This window comes from Boleophthalmus pectinirostris, unplaced genomic scaffold, assembly GCF_026225935.1.
Source record: "Boleophthalmus pectinirostris isolate CB_2022bp ecotype Guang Dong unplaced genomic scaffold, ASM2622593v1 HiC_scaffold_18, whole genome shotgun sequence".
NCBI classification, from domain to species: Eukaryota; Metazoa; Chordata; class Actinopteri; order Gobiiformes; family Gobiidae; genus Boleophthalmus; species Boleophthalmus pectinirostris.
The window spans coordinates 46,105,054-46,124,197 of NW_026571133.1; the positions used below are offsets into that span (position 1 = coordinate 46,105,054).

Genomic DNA, 19,144 nt, shown 5'->3' on the forward strand with positions numbered 1-19,144 from the left:
CTCTGTTCCACCTTGCAAAGTCATCAAGCAGCCATTTTCAAGTTAATAGCTACTTTTTAGTTTGAAAGATTGGCAATACCAGAGAATCCGTGTATCATTAGTTTGTTCGTTTTTCAATATAAAACCAAAAGTAAGAAAATGAAAAAACAGATAATGATTCGTTTTTTCAATTTTCGATTTTGTGTTTAAATGAAGAATGGAAAAACAGATAACGACCGTTTCCTGTTTACGTGACTTCTGTGACTGCGATGCCGAACTTTTGTACCGAGTATGGACTGAACCAGGACTGATCCAGGTCTGGGACCAGACCGGGCCAGACCGGGACCAGCCGTTATCCGTTTTTTCATTTTGGTTTTGGAAACAAATAGTGAAGAAAACAGTTGTTTTTTCATTTTCTTATTTTTGGTTTTATATTGAAAAATGAATGAACGAATGACACACGGATTCCAGAGCTCAGATTATCCAATGATTCTAGTGAAGGTGTGTGGTGGTTCAAAACACAGTGGAGCACTTCCTGTATTATCACATGACACCATAAGATGTTTTTTTGTTTGTTTTGTTTTGTTTTTTTCAGTCTGAGAGAAGAACTCAGCCTAAATATTGTGTGTTAAATGTGTGAATGAAACCAAACACAACTCCAGGTCTGTTTGTGATGAGGAAACAACAAAGGCAGAGCATAACATAGAAAATAATGAATTAATGATAATGAATGATGATTTTTTTTTTAAGCAATAATACAATAAATATATGGGTTTTAGTCATGACAAATATTTAGATTCTAACATTTCTCTTCCTTTTATATAGACACTTGTTGTTTTATTCTAGTAGCACAAATTGTACAAAGAAATTGAGACATGTAAAGGAAAAATGCTGTTTAGCTTTTTACAATGTGTCTTATTAGAAGAAAACACAAAGTTAGTCATGGTGCAGCTCTGAATGGCTCACTCACTCCTCATGATGTCATAGATGACTGTTGTATGACATCAATTAAAATCTATTCATATTCTAATGAATTCTAGTCTAATGGGGTGACCATGGCGTATCACACAGGTCAGTGACACATGGACATGTTTTAAAGAAGCTTCTGCTTTCTGTCCTTCTTAAATGAATTCACTAAATCATCCACACACTTGTGCGTGACCATAGCCTACAATATCATCTCCTGGTTCTCTGTTTTGGAGCTACAGATGCTACTTTAGCTCTGCCTCTTCCTCAGCAGCTGACTGCCCTGAAGGTCTCACCAGTGTGTTTGAGCAGCCCAAGGTTATGTCTGCAGCCTGTCTCAATCCTCCACGTCTGCTCTGTTTGCTCTGCTCACTGGAGAGATAGATAGATAGATAGATAGATAGATAGATAGATAGATAGATAGATAGATAGATAGATAGATAGATAGATAGATAGATAGATAGATAGATAGATAGATAGATAGATAGATAGATAGATAGATAGATAGATAGATAGATAGATAGATAGATAGATAGATAGATAGATAGATAGATAGATATTTTATCAATCCTAAAGGAAACTTGAGGTAATATGAGGAGAATAATGTCCCTCAGGACAAGTCTGTCTGTGTGTATGAATATAAATGAAACAGATTACCGTATTTTCCGGGCTATTAGACGCGCTCTTAAGCCTCTAACCCCATCAAAAAATGACTGCACACGCTGCAAGCCAGAGCGCCCTATACACGAATCCACTCTAGTGTCCAAGCACAACTTCAGTAAACTACAAAGTCGCACCACTCACAGAACACACAAACACACATGGAGTAGACAGCGACGACACAGCAAAACACACCCACAGACACACTCATCACTCCACACAGACGAGGAACGGAACCGAAAAAGCGAGTGCAATGTGCCACTTCTAGACACAACTGAACAACTGAGTCACTGTGAACACGCCGACAATCCAGCGACAGACAGCACCCTCCCTACACGCCACAACTGAACAAAGCCCAGAGTCACCGTGAACACCACAAACAAACAAAACCACTCACCCATCCAGCTGTTGGGCTTCCTTTAAAGTCCAGTGCAGTTTATTTGTGGAAAAAGTTTGAAAATAGACCATTCAATGACAAAAATATGGTACCAGATTGTACACTGTCCAATCCTCTCGGTTTCTTACAGTTAAAGTCTAGACTGACAAACACAATTAAGTTATTTTAATCATGCTATATAAATAAACTTGAACTGAGTTGAATACACTGGAAAAAGGGGGCAGGTTGAATAATTCGGAAACTTCAGAGTAATAATGTAAATGTTGTTAGGAATGGAGTTCCTTTGATTGAATTTGGTCTATTCAGCCTGACAGACCTAAGTGTAGTCTTGTGAATGCAGTTTGTGTCAGATACACAGAGACACGTAATAGTTTTGAGAGATTTTGCCACGCCCCCTTTTTAGTCTCTCTTTAGTCCAACAAGAATTTCTTTAGTTGACTACAGCACTGTTGTTTTGACACTTTCCCCAAAATGACTTAAAACAGGATCCTTGTTTATTTTCCTGACAGGCTGGTTCTTGAATTATTGAACAGAGCGGAGCAGGCTTAAAGCACAGCATATGGGTCTACCTGTGTATCTGTGGACACTGAAGGCTTGAGTTCTCTCAGGGGACACGAGCAGCCACACTCAGCCAGTCTTAGATCAAGTGTGCAGTCACAACAGCCTGCTCCCCCCATCCGTCACACTGTCCACATAGGTACTCACAGGTCCACACAGGTCCACACAGGTCCACACAGGTCCACACAGGTCCACACAGGTCCACACAGGTCCACACAGGTTCACACAGGTCCACACAGGTCCAGAGATGTTTTTTTTATTTTCCAAAACACAAATCAAAAAGAACATGTGAGTTGTTAAATTGCTGAGACATATCAAAGTTGACTATAATGAAATCCTGACCATGTTCTCTACTCCCTCATCGTTAGCCTGCTCATAATTGTGTTTCGACTGATTCATACATCGTTGAGTAATCCTGTATGGTCCTGCAATTGGGGCTTGAGGCAACTCTCTGTTTTCACCTCCCCTTACACTTTGCTGTACTTAATTGTGATTCAAATTAAGACACAGGGTTTGTCAGTTGACCTGTCAGTGCACCTGTTTTGATTATTAGGCCATTTTAGATGAATGCGGTAGTTGATGAAAAATAAAATGTAAAACAGAGATCTAGTTGATACTAAGAACCTGAAAATTGGCCTCCTAACTATTGATAAATCAACTAATGGGACGAGGTAGCTGAGTGGTTAGCACTGTCTCCTCACAGATAAAGAGGCTTGGTTCTTCTTGGGTCTGTGTTGGTCTGCTGCCAGTGCATCATTGTCCTCTTCCTTAAAATCATATGATACTTCAATAGTTATGTATGTATGAATGTTTGTTTGTATGTATGTATGTATGTATGTATGTATGTCTGTATGTACGTGTGTATGTATGTATGTATGTATTTACATATGTATGCGTGTATGTATGTATGTATGTATGTGTGTGTGTATGTTTGTTTGTATGTGTGTATGTATGTATGTATGTGTGTATGTATGTATGTGTGTATGTATGTATGTATGTATTTACATATGCATGCGTGTATGTATGTATGTACGTGTGTATGTATGTCTGTATGTATGTATGTGTGTGTGTATGTTTGTTTGTATGTGTGTATGTATGTATGTATGTATGTGTGTATGTCTGTATGTATGTATGTATGTGTGTATGTATGTATGTATGTATGTATGTATGTATTTACATATGCATGCGTGTATGTATGTATGTACGTGTGTATGTATGTCTGTATGTATGTATGTATGTATGTATTTACATATGCATGCGTGTATGTATGTATGTACGTGTGTATGTATGTCTGTATGTATGTATGTATGTATGTATGTAGACAAGCAGGTGACAGACTCTACTTCAGAAAAGTTACACATTACCCCTATATTTTTAGCGTGGTTAAGAGTATTTCCCCCTCCCCACATGAACACACTGATGCAGAGTGAAGGACAGTGGGCCATACTTAACCATGTGCTCCTGTATGTTGTGCTTGCAGTTCTTTGAAGCTCCAGAGTGGTACGAGTACATGCTCAAGTACCTGAACATCGTCTTCACAGCACTCTTCACCCTGGAGTGTATTCTGAAGATCATCGCCTTCGGGCCCCTGGTACGGCACAAGCACACCCATCCTCACAGCTCTCAGAGGACTCATGCACACTGTGTTTACATATGACACGGGCGGCCATCTTTGTGTGGTCTCACTGCACTGTACTGTATATGTAGGATTTTCAGTCAAAAGGAGACCAATTTTTGTGGTGGGATAGAAACATTAAGCTTTGTACATTTTAAAATTATTATGATTATTATTTTAGTGTATGTGGGATTTCACTAAAATCTTACCTAGTTCTTGTACAAAACTTTCAAATAATTAATAGAAAATAATATTTTCAACAAAACAGCTCTACACTCTACACTAGTTCTGTTCTTTTTATTAGAAGCAATAAATAAACCAAGACATTTGATTTTGGCCATAGACTAAGGTGATCAGACATTCCTATTTACCTGGGACAGTCCCAGTTTTGAGCCCTGTGTCCCCTGTCCCAGATTTATCAAAAAACATAGATTTGTGCCAGTTTTACACAAAAAATGTCCCAGGTGTCCCTATTTTTGGCCAATTTAAAATTAATGTTATATTATTATTTGAGGGTATGCGGGATCTAACTAAAATCCTACCTAGTTCTTTTAAAGTTTATAGATTTACTTCTTAGTTGGACATGGACAGCAGACGTAGAGGTAATTCCATAACTGTTACCTAGCAACCAAACAAGGCCAAAACATGTCTAAATTAGCTGCACAATAGTTATGATTAGACTAGAGTAAAAATAGATGGCAGTGCCTTTTGTTGTTACATCTGTGTTTTAAAAATGCCTTCCTGTGTGTACATTGTCTCTGCATTTTGGATGGAATTTTCCATGTTGATGACATCGGCAGAGATATCCTATTCTGTTTTTAGGAATCATCACTACTTTGTGTACATTACTTTTGCTTTTGAAACTTTTTCCACAAACTGCCTCTGATGTAAAACTGTGATAAATACTGAGCACAGGTTCCACTAAACCAAGTCATAATTAGACTTAAAAACCTGTAATTTTATACACTGTAATTATAATTATAATATCTTAGTATCTTACTGCAATCACACTTTTTACTTTAACAAAATGATCATCTCTACAGAAGCACTGAGAGGCAAGAGGGAAAAAAAAAAGAGGCAGGTCATTTGGGCTCTATTTTCTTGTTGTTTTTTTTTTTTTTTTTTTTTTTTTTTGTACTAACTCAAAAAAAAGAAAGAAAGAAAGAAAGAAATTCTAAAAAAAAAAAAAAAAGTCTTTATTTATTTATTTTTCATTTTGCACCAGCAACTCATTTTTTTTCTCTTGTGTTTTTTTTTCCACTGTTGATGTGACTGAGAAAAAAAAATAAATAAATAAATAAAAAGATTTGTATTTTTTGAGTTGGTGCAAAAAAATAAAAAATAAAAAAATAGAGCCCAAATGACCTGCCTCTTTTTGTTTGTTTGTTTTGTTTTGTTTTGTTTTTTTACTCTTACCTGTCAGGGCTTCCGTATCATTCCTCCTTCATAAAAAAAATAAATTAAAAAAATGGCCTTGAAACAATCAATCCACAGTTTCCAGTAATATGTGGGTGCAGTGAGGTGTGGGGGATACATGGCAGAAGTGGAGCTCTCCTCTTGGGTGTCACTGAGGCGTTAGACCCAAGCTCTGCTCCATTGACCAGGTCCATTTGGTAAAGAGGTTTTCTCACACTCCACTAGCCCCACCTGTTCAGCTGTGTGCCCACTCACAGCACACTCCCACACTCCCACACTCCCACACTCTCACACTCTCACACTCTCACACTCCCACACTCCCACACTCCCACACTCCCACACTCTCACACTCCCACACTCCCACACTCCCACACTCCCACACTCCCACACTCCCACACTCCCACACTCTCACACTCCCACACTCCCACACTCTCACACTCCCACACTCTCACACTCTCACACTCTCAGTGCAGTGTCCAGCTGTGAGATCCAGGCCAGAAATAAGCCCAAAAAAAACTGGCCCAAACCCCAAACCTGTCTGTAGACCTTTTGTTCAATGTCCAAAAACTTACTAATTAGCTCATTCAGTAACATGAGCTATGGATGCTAAGTATGCAAAGTATTGTCATTTCCACCACAAACAATAAAACCTCCTGTCTTAAATCTGGTAATTTGCAAATTCTCGCCCCATCTCTTTAACACTTGCAGAGCATTCGCACAGGAGAAGTAAAGTCTGTAAATGACTCTATTTTACTGACACAGAGATTGAAAAAGAAAAGCAGAAAGAAAAGAAAGACATACAGTAGAAAAGTCGCAATTACAACAACAAACACCGAGATACAGATTCGTACAGGACTAGTATTATCACCAGATGTGTGTGTTTGGTGAAATGTAGTAGGTCATTTGCGGTGGAATTTTTACTTTACAAATGACAGACATGGCGCATTCACACGGGATTAAGATCCCAGATGTCCTCCACAATTATTACAAATCACCAAAGGTCCACAGGTCAAACTAATCCTGTGTGAATAGAGCTTTATTCTGCATAAAAACATCAACCCTGTAGTTTACGTGTGCACAAACATGTTCTGAAATGTGATTCTTGTATTGGTACTTTGCTGCAACATTCCCAGAGGGTGTGATGCTAACTGTAAGCACTGCTCTGTCTGATACTTAAAGAACTGATTTAGTTGAAACTACAACAGGTGAGCTGATTTAACAGGACCATGAACACTCAGACTGATCACAGGCTCCTGATGTGAAATGTGCTCTTTAAATCCATTTTGTATCTTTTTTTTTTTTGAGTTTTCAGATCTTAAAACTTATTTGACAGTGTCTGCTAATGTGTGCAGTGTGTTTCCATGGTAAATGGTGAAGATACCATATACACGTAGAACACCCCCTGCACTGTCACTGCAAAGTATCAATTAGTTTATCGGTTCATATTTCAGTCTTTTTGTCCTTTGCTGTGTTTAAAATGTGAACTTTGAACAGAATTATACAAACATGAAGAAAAATCACAATTAGCATATTTTCCAGACTAAGTTGCTCTGGAGTATAAGTTGCACCAGCCAAAAAATGTATAATGAAGAAGAAAAAAAATATATATATTGCACCAGACTATAAGTCGCACTTTTTGGGGGAAATGTATTTTATAAAATCAGAGACCAGGAACTGACATTTCATTTTGAAAGGCAAGTTATAATAATAACACTAGAATAGAGAACAAGAGGCTGAATAGGTGTTAATATGTTAACGTCACATATGAACAGTTCTTCAGATAACTAGAGTATAAACAACAGAACATAAGTTTACCAAACTCTCCATCTCACTCCAAATCAAGCAACTTGGCCTCGACCTCTGGAGGTCAACAGAACGCCGCTTCCTCTTCTGTGTCGCTGTCGTCAGACTCAGCATCAGTTCCAGTTAGAATTATTCCGGCCTTTCTGAATCCCCACAGGATGGTTTTGGTGTCACTGAAGTCCAGACTTTGTCCATCCATCCAGTGACTTCAGGAAAGTTGCATGGTGCACTCTCTCGGTTACCGTGAAGCTGTGTCTCCATCCCCACTCGATTGCTGTTTTCAGCTGCATATTTCACGACTTGCAGCAAAACAGTGGCTCTTTCTGCAGGAGACATGAGCAGTAGAACCACGTGACAGTGGTACAGGAGCAACAGGAGCAGATATTCATACACAAGACTAGAGCCTCTAGCGGCTTCAGTGTGAACATTATATATATATATATATATATATATATATATATATATATATATATATATATATATATATATATATATATATATATATATATATATATATATATATATGTCTCACTGGAGGATAAGTCGCAGGAAACACCCAAACCATGAAAAAAGTGACACTTACAGTCCGAAAAATACAGTACATGTAGAACACCCCCTGCGTGACGTCACTGCAAAGTATCAGTTTGTCGGTTCATATTTTAGTCTTTTTGTCAGTTTTCCTTTGCCGTTTTTAAAATGTAAACTTTGAACAGAATTATACAAACATGAAGAAAAATCACAATGAGATATTTTCCGCTTTATGAAATTTAAACATATATTCAACCAGCAAAACTGTATTTGCTCTTGTGACGTGCACAGCCTGCGATTGTCAATATCCACCAATCAGCACTCAAGTCATTGGTATGCACTAACATAATTTTTCTAATGTTTTAGTTTTTATGCAGTAGAACCATAAGCTTCCTCAACCTCCCCATCTTCTTCTCTCCAAACCTTTGGGGTTTAGGGTTTTGCAGTATCATAGTACTCAAATTTCAGTTCAGATCTCCTGTTTACATAAAGCCTAATATTATTTAACTCTTAACAGCATTTTTATATAAGAAGGTTTAATGTTTGACTGGTGATGAAGCACCTCTCTTATACAGATATCGAAAAAGTTCCTTATTGTGGCTTTTGTTGCAGAATTACCTGAGCGCAGCGTGGAATGTATTTGACTTTGTGACAGTGCTGGGCTCCATCACTGACATCCTGGTCACTGAGATCAAGGTGGGTCCACACGCTTTAGTCTTGTCATGGTACTAAACTTTCAAATAATAAAATAATACAAATACATTTTTACACAATAGAATATTTTCAACAAAACAGCTCTACACTCTACACTAGTTTTGTTCTTTTTATTAGAAGCAATAAATAAACCAAGACATTTGATTTTGGCCATAGACTAAGGTGACCAGATGTCTCTATTTACCCAGGACAGTCCCCGTTTTGAGCCCTGTGTCCCCTGTCCCAGTAGATTTGTCTCATTTTGTACAAGTTCTCAGTTGTCCCTATTTTTGACCAATTTGATACCAGTCAACAGTAAAGAGGGCCGTAAATTGATATTTGTTTCAGTAAAATACAGAAAACCTGCTTAAAAAACACAAGAAAATGTGACTATACTGACTCACTGAGTTCATAACAATTTTCCATGACGCACTCACTTCACAATTTTATTCTTATCAACCACCTCAAACTGAGAGTGTCCCAGTTTTTGATTTTAAAATTCTGGTCACCCTACCATAGACTGTATGGACATACAGTAACTAACCCGCCCCTCTCTCTGTAACTGTTGTATTAACCTGCTCTGCATGAGTTTCGTGTTTTTATTACTCGATTTTATCTGTAAATCAGTTCCTATTCCTAATATGGAACTGGCTCCAAATTCACTTCTATAACCGCAAGCCTCAGTGAGCTTCATTTGACTGGAGCCAAACGCTGTGAGTGACGTCACTTCTTTAGTCCACTGTCTATGGTTTTGTCTCGCAGCAAACATGCCTCTATACAGTTGTGTCTGTCATGTTGTCAGCTGATGTTGTTGTATAGGCGAGTTTCAGCTGAGGTCATTGTTATTAAAAGCCCGCGTTGCATGCTGGGAAATATTTTGGTCGGAGGCAAGAAACATGTGGTAGCGTCAAACACAGTGTGTAACCTCGCGTATTTTTCCCTGATAATGGTAAATTCCTGCTGCATTATCGGATGCACAAATAGAAGCACAGAAGAAGGAAAATGAAAGACTTTTTCGTATTCTGAGTGAAAAGAACCACTAACGGTGAATTAAACGGCTTTCAAACATCCACAGAGCAAATGTAGAAGATCCTAACAAACCGTGGACTCCAACAAGTTCAACAACACATCGAGACTAGGGATGGGCATGATTAATCGATAATTGATCATTAAGAATTTCATCGATTATGTTCATTTTAATCGACAAACCGAATGTAGGTTGCTGTGCGTAGTGTGACCAAACAGGTGTGTACATGTGTCTCTGCATCAGAAGGAGCAAGCAAACTGAAACAGTGGGTCAGTCTGCAGCGTACCAAAGCACAAATGTGTATTTAACGATGATTTGTACAAGAAATTCCACGCTTTCCGTTGCGTTCGGGAAAAGTGTGAGGCCATGTGCACAGTGTACAAAGGAGGAACATATGTTTCGGTGTCCAGTGGGAAAAAGTTTTACCAGGTGAGAGTCGCGCAATGTCGATGGCGAGTCCTCACCTCCCTCCCCCTCGTACGGTGTCCTGGTTTTGACAAACGCAAATCTGGTCACACTAACCTGTATTCCACTGAGTCATGTCTTTTAATCCGACAGAAATTGACCGCATCAGCGACACAAGAGCTGGAGTTTTATCTTCGCTGAGTTTATGCAAATTAGCAATGCGGTTTTAAGTTTTGTTTCTGTGAGATTTGAACAAAACTGAATTAAACACATTATAATGTCAAACAGCTGATGTGGCTCTAGAGTGGTTACGGTTTATATGTCATAAAGTTGAATTTATTTATGCAGATTAGTGCAGATAGTAATAATAATGATGATCATTTTAATATAAAAACGTTAATGATTAATCGATAATGGATCGTTAATTCTTCCGACGATCGATTAAGAAAATTTCATCGAATGCCCATCCCTAATCGAGACTCTTGGAGGTTTTCATCTTTTCTGCTGTGAATGGCCCAGGAGTTTCCACCAAGTCATTGTGGATATCGCCAAAGTGAATATTTGTCCAGGTAGTTGGTGATTCTGACCAGAAATTTGGTTTGGTCCAGACTCTGTTGGGGTTGAAAAGGGTGATTTGGCTCCATCGATGCTTATGACCAATTTCTAGTCAAATGATCTTGGGTCCTCTGCCGTTAGAGTGGATAAATAACCAGGATCAATACCCTTTACGTGCTTTCTCACTCCATCCCTCATGTTGAATTAGTGTTTATTGCCGCCGAACAAAATAATTCCCAGCATGCAACGCGCACTTTTGTCAACAATGAAACTCGCCTATTTATTGAGTCCACTAGCTACAAAAAACATAAGAGCTAAACTTGCTTGACCAGGAGTTTAACACTTTAATATACGGCTGTTCCAAAAATCAAAAGATCATTAGATTGCAATCTCTGCTTTGGTTAATTTCGATGATAAGGCATGCACATTTGAATCAACAGGTCTACAGCCAATCGTGTGGCAGTACGAGTACGTGGTGCTGCGGAGGATTTACGCTCTTGTTTATGAATAAAGCACCTGAGCCACAGCGCGTCTCTTTGTTTCCTCACCTGTTCAGAATATTTCACTTAAATGATACTTCTGATCATTATAATCCAAGTTATGGAAAGTAAGCGACTATTTTTTCACCATGCATAACTGAAACTTAAGCCCTAAATTAGCGCATTGACATCAAAGCATATGCATTAGGTTTAAAGGGACAGTTCGGAATTTCAGACATAGGGCCTCATTTGGGGTGTTGGAGACGTGTGGAGACACTTTTTGAAATATTCCATCCAGTCTTTGTATTAGCAGAGGTCGCTGGTGTTAGACTAGTGCATGTCAATGGTCATAGTTCTGCTGCCACTAAAAACAGTCTTACCCACTCCACAAAACACCCCAAACTAATCTATTATTACACCAGACTGTCCATGTGAATGTCTGTGTCGATACAGTAATGTTTGAAATAGGGATGGGCATGATTAATCAATTACTCGATAATTGATCATTAAGAATTTCATCGATTACGTTCATTTTAATAGACAAACCGAATGTAGGTTGCTGTGTGTGTCGTGACCAAACAGGTGTGTACATGTGTCTCTGCATCAGAAGGAGCGAGACACAAACAGTGGGTCAGTCTGTAACGTACCGAAGCACAAATGTGTATTTAACGATGATTTGTACAAGAAATTCCACGCTTTCCGTTGCGCTCGGGACAAGTGTGAGTCCATGTGCACAGTGTATAAAGCAGCACATATGTGTCGGTGTCCAGTGGGAAAAAGTTTTGCCAGGTGAGAGTCGCTCAATGTCGATGACGAGGCCCCGCCCCCCCTCCCCTCGTACGGTGTCCTGGTTTTGACAAACGCAAATCTGGTCACACTAACCTGTATTCACCTGAGTCATGTCTTTTAATCCAACAGAAATTGAACCACATCAGCGACACAAGAGCTGGAGTTTTATCTTCACTTAGCTTATACAAATTAGCGATGCAGTTTTAAGTTTCGTTTCTGTGAGATTTGAACAAAACTGAATTAAACACATTCTAATGTCAAACGGATTGATGTGGCTCTAGAGTGGTTACGGTTTATATGTCATAAAGTTGAATTTATTTATGCAGATTAGTAGTGCAGATAGTAATAATAATGATGATCATTTTAATATAAAAATGTTAATGATGAATTGATAATCAATCGTTAATTCTTCCGACGATCGATTAAGAAAATTTCATCGAATGCCCATCCCTAGTTTGAAATAAAACTAACCTTGCTTCACATGAATCGTCGCATGTTCAGGGACTATTTTCTCATATATCAGTCCGCCGCTGCCAAACTTTCTATCAGGAAGTACAACTCACTGCCGCTGCTCATACAGAAATCCTTCAAATGCAAGGTTGGCTTTACTTCTAAAATTATTCGTCACCAAGGCTAAATTTAGAGCTGAGTTCCATATTGGGGATAGAAATTTATTTACTTACAAAATATGAAAATAAAAATCCCAGGATCATGTAGAGTGGGTTAATACAAACACTTTAAGACCAAAATGACGAGGCTCATAACAGCAGTTACAGAGAGAGAGAGACGAAGATATGTGAAGTGAAGTGCATCCATGCTCACAACATGGCGACAGGTTATCCATTTCCCTACAGTCTAGTTTTCATATTTTAGTCTATTTTCAGGTATTATTGTGTCTAGATTTAACATACACACTATTTACTGAATTCTTATTTACGAGTTACATCATGAACATGTGATTATCTGTAAACCTCTTGACCGGTGTTGTGCTCGTGGTCACTGCTCTGCTTGTGTCTCCTCCTCCTCGTGTGTGTGTGTGTGTGTGCTTTCTCCATGTTGCTCTGCTGGCCCTGTACCTGCTCTGCTGTGTTCTGCTCTGCTGTGTTCTGCTGTCTCTCCTCCAGACGGTAAGTGGCTTCTCTTGTGGCTCTGCGTGTTTCCTCGCGGGGGATTTCTGAAGTGCCACTTGGCCTGACACTAAAGCAGGTCTATTGTTGGGGTTGTGTAAGGTCTGTGAAAGAAAGTTGTAAATATAGTCATTACGTTCAGAAATAGTAGACGAAAACAGTTCAATCTGTGGAGCAAGAATACAGTCATTTGAGGGAGTTTGAAAGGAGCTGCTCGTAACGGGTTTAAAGGGCTTATGAGAGGCTAAACTTTGAGATTCTGTCGTGTAATGGTCAGTGATCATCTTGGGCCTTTTTTACACAGAGCTCTACAGTTGTGTTGTCAGGATAAAAACATTTCAAACTCGATTCTGATACTAAGAAATAGACTTGATTTTCAGTACCGATACCACAATGATAATAAAAACAAAAAAACATTTATTTAGACAACCGAATGTGATTTTCAGCCTTAAATGGTAGTAATAGTACTTTCTTTTCTATTCCCATGTGGCCTTATATCTTTGTAATCCCTCAGTGGTGCAGGTAGGTTCATAGTGGGCCATGGTGCATACTAGTCTGTGTGCTCTTATACTTGTTCTGATACAGCTCAAGATCATTCTAAAGACATTCAAGAAAGGTTCAGTTCTGTCTTGTCAGTGGGACTTTTTTCAGAACGGTCGGAAGTGCCCTACTGTAGTTTTACAGATCTTCCTGTTAATGGTTTTCTATGGCAAAATGTCTGTTAAAATGTCTTGCCTACTCTCCACCAGCTTCTCAAATCTTCATCTCCATCACCAAATCTTCAACCAACAAGGTCCACAAAGGATAAACATTCTAACATGAAGAATTTATCCAGAACTATCAAGAGAAGAGAAGAAAGCTTAAAGGAGAACAACGATGACGCATTTGTGACATACTGAACAAAACTAACGTTATGGTCATGAATAAAACAAAAGGAACTTGTTCACTCAGACTGATTCTACAATTAAAATTAAATATCAATTTCATGATGTCAGTTTTAGCATAGATGGATAGATTTGTGCAGTTCGAATACGAGACATCTCTAAGATACTGTAACATTAGTTTTGTTCAGTGTGTCACTAATGTGTGGTCCTTGTTTCCTTTAAGTTTTTGTCTTTCTTCTCTTGATAGTTGTGGATAAATTCTTCATGTTACAATGTTTATTCTTTGTGGAGTTTGTTGGTTGAAGATTTGGTGATGGGGCAGATTTATGAAGTTGCTGGAGAATATGACACACATTTACACACACATTTTGCCACAGAAAACATGAAAAAGATCTATATAACTGTTTTTGATAGGTACCAACATTATACCATGGCTTTAAAGGAGCATCGTGTAACTTTTCTGGCAGAAGGCCTGTCAAATGCTTGTCTCAGTGGAGATGTTATTGCTTTGTTTGGAATGTTTCCCAGTATGGCTTGAAACCTTTCTTTCGTGATGAAGACCAAATCAGACCAAGTTTCAGGTCAGAGTACAAATGTAAATGTATTCAGTTACAGTTACTGTTTCAGTGAGTGGTAATTGGATTACAGTTACTTTGTTGAAATAAATGGATTACACAGAGGTATTTCCCACCCCCAGGACTAAACCAGGACTAAAACCAGAACTAAAACCAGGACTAAAACCAGGTCTAAACCAGGACTAAAACCAGGACTAAAACCAGGACTAAACCAGGACTAAACCAGGACTAAAAGGACTAAAACCAGGACTAAAACCAGGACTAAAACCAGGACTAAACCAGGACTAAACCAGGTCTAAAACCAGGACTAAAACCAGGTCTAAACCAGGACTAAACCAGGACTAAAACCAGGACTAAAACCAGGACTAAAACCAGGTCTAAACCAGGCCTAAACCAGGTCTAAAACCAGGACTAAAACCAGGACTAAAACCAGGTCTAAACCAGGACTAAACCAGGACTAAACCGGGCCTAAAACTAGGACTAAAACCAGGACTAAACCAGGACTAAACCAGGCCTAAACCAGGCCTAAAACCAGGACTAAAACCAGGTCTAAACCAGGACTAAACCAGGACTAAAACCAGAACTAAAACCAGGACTAAAACCAGGTCTAAACCAGGACTAAAACCAGGACTAAAACCAGGTCTAAACCAGGACTAAAACCAGGACTAAAACCAGGTCTAAACCAGGACTAAACCAGGCCTAAACCTAGGACTAAAACCAGGACTAAACCAGGACTAAACCAGGCCTAAACCAGGCCTAAAACTAGGACTAAAACCAGGACTAAACCAGGACTAAACCAGGTCTAAATCCATGACTAAACCAGGTCTAAACCAGGACTAAACCAGGTCTAAACCAGGTCTAAACCAGGACTAAAACCAGGTCTAAACCAGGACTAAACCAAGACTAAACCAGGCCTAAACCAGGTCTAAACCAGGACTAAAACCAGGACTAAAACCAGGTCTAAACCAGGACTAAACCAGGACTAAAACCAGGACTAAAACCAGGTCTAAACCAGGACTAAACCAGGCCTAAACCTAGGACTAAAACCAGGACTAAACCAGGACTAAACCAGGCCTAAACCAGGCCTAAAACTAGGACTAAAACCAGGACTAAACCAGGACTAAACCAGGTCTAAATCCACGACTAAACCAGGTCTAAACCAGGACTAAACCAGGTCTAAACCAGGTCTAAACCAGGACTAAAACCAGGACTAAAACCAGGTCTAAACCAGGACTAAACCAAGACTAAACCAGGCCTAAACCAGGTCTAAACCAGGTCTAAACCAGGTCTAAACCAGGTCTAAACTAGGGCTAAAGCTGGATTTAACAGGACTAAATCGTGCTGCGCGGACGTGTCTCCTCCTCTTCTATCAATAATATTTTTAATACGGTTCAGTAAAGTCTGGGCTTTTTATTTTCTTTTAACAGACAAAACTTCTTATGTGAAGATTTCCTCGTCTTTGCTTCTCTACAGCAAACCAAGTAATCCAAAGTATTCAGATTACGTTACTCACTTTAAGTAATTTAATGGATTCCTTTACAAACTACATTTTGGTGTGTGTAATCTGTAATCTGTAGGGGAATACATTTTAAAAGTCACCTTCCCAACACTGGGTATATCCATAGAAACAAGCAGGTGACGGACCCCCAACCCCAACCAAAAAGTTACATAGTGAACCTTTAAAACTCACAAGAACCCATTTTGTGTAATATAGGAGCTTTGTTAATTAATCGTATTTCTTTCGTGGTTACTTTTATTGAAATGATAGTTCAGATATGAATAAGTGTGTTGTGATTTCAGAGTAAGATGATCAACCTGAGCTTCCTGCGTCTGTTCCGAGCGGCGCGTCTCATAAAGTTGCTGAGACAGGGCTACACCATCCGCATCCTGCTCTGGACCTTTGTGCAGTCCTTCAAGGTAAGTCACAAGAGCAATAAGCACGACAAATAGGTCATCATAAAACTGTCAATCTGTCTCCTACTCTACTGGTAAAGGGTTCTCTAAGTCAGTCCTGTATGTTTTTACTTCCAGAAAACTGTGAAATCCTACATTCATTTTCTTTCATTTATGTTTCTTCTTTATTTCCATGATTATTTCTGCTGTAGACCGTCACCGAACCATCACAACTATGAATGACACATGTGGACTGTAGCAAACAAAAAATACACTAAAAATAACCCAAATCTTGTTTTAGATCAGGGGTGTCAAACTCATTTTGGTCCGGAGGCCGTATCCAACCGACTTTGATCCCAAAGTGTCCGGATCAGAAAACTTATGTCATATAAACCCAAAAATAACAATAAGTTCAAATGTTTGTGCAGAGAAACACAAATCTATTACAAAAATCTTTTTTAATTGAACTCTTTCTTTTACAAAATATTATAATATTATAATATTATGAACAACCTGAAACTTTAAGAAAAATACAATTTCAACACAATGTTTTAACATGAACTTGTATGCAAATAGGAATAAGTCAATTTTTGTAGTAAAATCCTGCACTCTGCTCCACTTTTCTCATGTTGGACATTTTTCTGATGAGGGTGTCACGGTCAACAGTCAAAACGATCGTCCTTTAAGAGCGTTTGGAAAGAGACAAGTCTTCATTTGTGCTGCTCTGGTGGGAGGGGCCACGTACAGAGACACTGGAGACGCTGCTCTGCTCAGCACCGCAGAACATTACCAATATTTTAATAGAAAATATAATTACAATATTTTTGTAGGAAATCAGCCAAGGGCCAGACTAAAGGTCTTGGAGGGCCGGATCTGGCCCCTGGGCCGTATGTTTGACACCCCTGTTTTAGATTTTAGATTTTTAAAACAGCCTTTACCCTTTCTGTACAGAAAAAACAAAAATGTGTCTGTTTGCTGCAGGTGTTTCCATCAGTGAGAGCAGGTACAGGGTGCGCTTGGAAAAAAGATCAAAACTTTAAACACTCCAAAGAAGTAAAAATCGCACAAGAAAAAATATAGTTAGAAGGCGTTTATTAAGATGACCAAAGCCAACATGTTTTAACCCAACTGCTCTTCATCAGGGCTTAGCTGTGAACTATTTTTACTTCTTTGGAGCGCCTGAATTCCGTTATGTTTAAAACCTTTACCTGTTGCTTTGAACCCTGGTTTACACTTGTGGCATTTCTTGACCCTGAATCTGTGAAGTGAAAACCAGTTCAGGAGGTTTCATCATGAAACTCGGTGAGAGAAGGCCAAGGGTTTGGAGCTGTCAACAAAGCAAAGGGTGGTTAATTTGAAGATTTGAATCTTAACAGCTCCTTACTTGCAAACTGTGAATTTTATTAGGACATCAACAACATTTTGGCAATATGCTTTCATCAGGCAACAGGAGGAGAGCTTTATGGCCATCTTAAATAGGGTGTGGAAAGCACCCAAGGGTGACAGGTCATTAAATGAACAGTGTACCCAAGTACTCACCTTCAGTGCACCTGTTTCAAGAAACTGATGTGCGAAGTTCTCATTCATTCATCAGGAACTTTAATCTAAAAAAAAAAAAAAAAGTGTAGTTCCTTTATTTTACTTTTTTTCTTGGCTACATAATTCCACATGTCATGCTTCATATATGTGATGTCTCCTGTGTGTAGATCAAATGTAGAAAATTTTAAAATACACTAAAAATGAAGGTGTGTCCAAACTTTTGACTGGTAGTGTCCATCTTTAAGTAACATAATTACACATAGAGCGCATCACTTCATGCCGTTAAAACCAGACCAGCCCAGTGAAGCACACCATGTTCAATTTGTGAAGCAAGAATACAATCATTTTAGAGAGAATTTGAAAGGAGCTGCTCATAATGATTTTAAAGATCTTACGAGAGGCTTTGACATTCTGTTCTGTAATTGTCTGTGATCATCTTTTTCATTTTTTTCACAGAGAGGTCTACAGTAGTGTTGTCATGATAATAACATTTCAGACTCAATTCTGATACTAAGAAATACACTCCATACTCAATACTGATAAGATAATGATAATAAAAACACACTCTTTATTTAGACAAAAGAATTTGATTTTCAACATTAAATCATAGTACTTGACTTTCTTATTTTTATTAGTTTTTTATTAAGGACAACAGAATATAACATCTAACAAAATACAATAATCAACATAAAAACAAAAACAAACACACCCACAGCACCTACAACAAATACAAAACAACAAGAAAATAAAACAAAACTAATGTGGCAGTGCAGCATAAACACACCGCTAGGCCCCCTTACATTGATATATTTTGGCCATTTTATAATTGAAATTCCTTTTCTCTCTCTTTCTTTTTTCTCCCATTTTTAAATAAACATTTGTGATCCCTATACTAGTACATCTGATGCATTGTTAGTCCCTATACTAGTACTTGACTTTCTTTTATATTACCATGTGGCCTTATATCAGTGTGGAGAATCCTTCAGTCGTCCAGGTAGAATTTATGGCAAAGGAGAAACTTTAATTTGTCAACTGGACAAACGTTTATTTGGGTCAAAAATGTTTCGTAGCTCATCCAAGCTGTCTTTAGCCCTGGTCAAAATGCTGGTGGGCTCTTCTTTATATCTGCCTGAAGGGAGGAGCTAACTACAACGAAACTACTCTGGAACTAACACCCTACTTGTTTACAGTTTTCTTTGTTGGATAGACCTATTCATCTGTCCTGAGTGAGGGGACATGGCAGAATCATTCAGGCC

At 38.6% G+C, this 19,144-nt stretch overlaps 1 protein-coding gene across 1 annotated transcript in view; it reads left to right on the forward strand.

Moving 5' to 3' along the window:
- Positions 1-19,144, forward strand: part of cacna1bb (calcium channel, voltage-dependent, N type, alpha 1B subunit, b) — a 397,100-nt gene that overhangs the window by 323,756 nt on the left and 54,200 nt on the right. The window contains exons 35-38 of the mRNA XM_055153227.1: positions 4,041-4,151; positions 8,535-8,618; positions 14,451-14,455; positions 16,259-16,373. Of these exons, the coding sequence (XP_055009202.1) occupies positions 4,041-4,151; positions 8,535-8,618; positions 14,451-14,455; positions 16,259-16,373 (315 nt within the window). The remainder of the gene's footprint in view (positions 1-4,040; positions 4,152-8,534; positions 8,619-14,450; positions 14,456-16,258; positions 16,374-19,144) is intronic.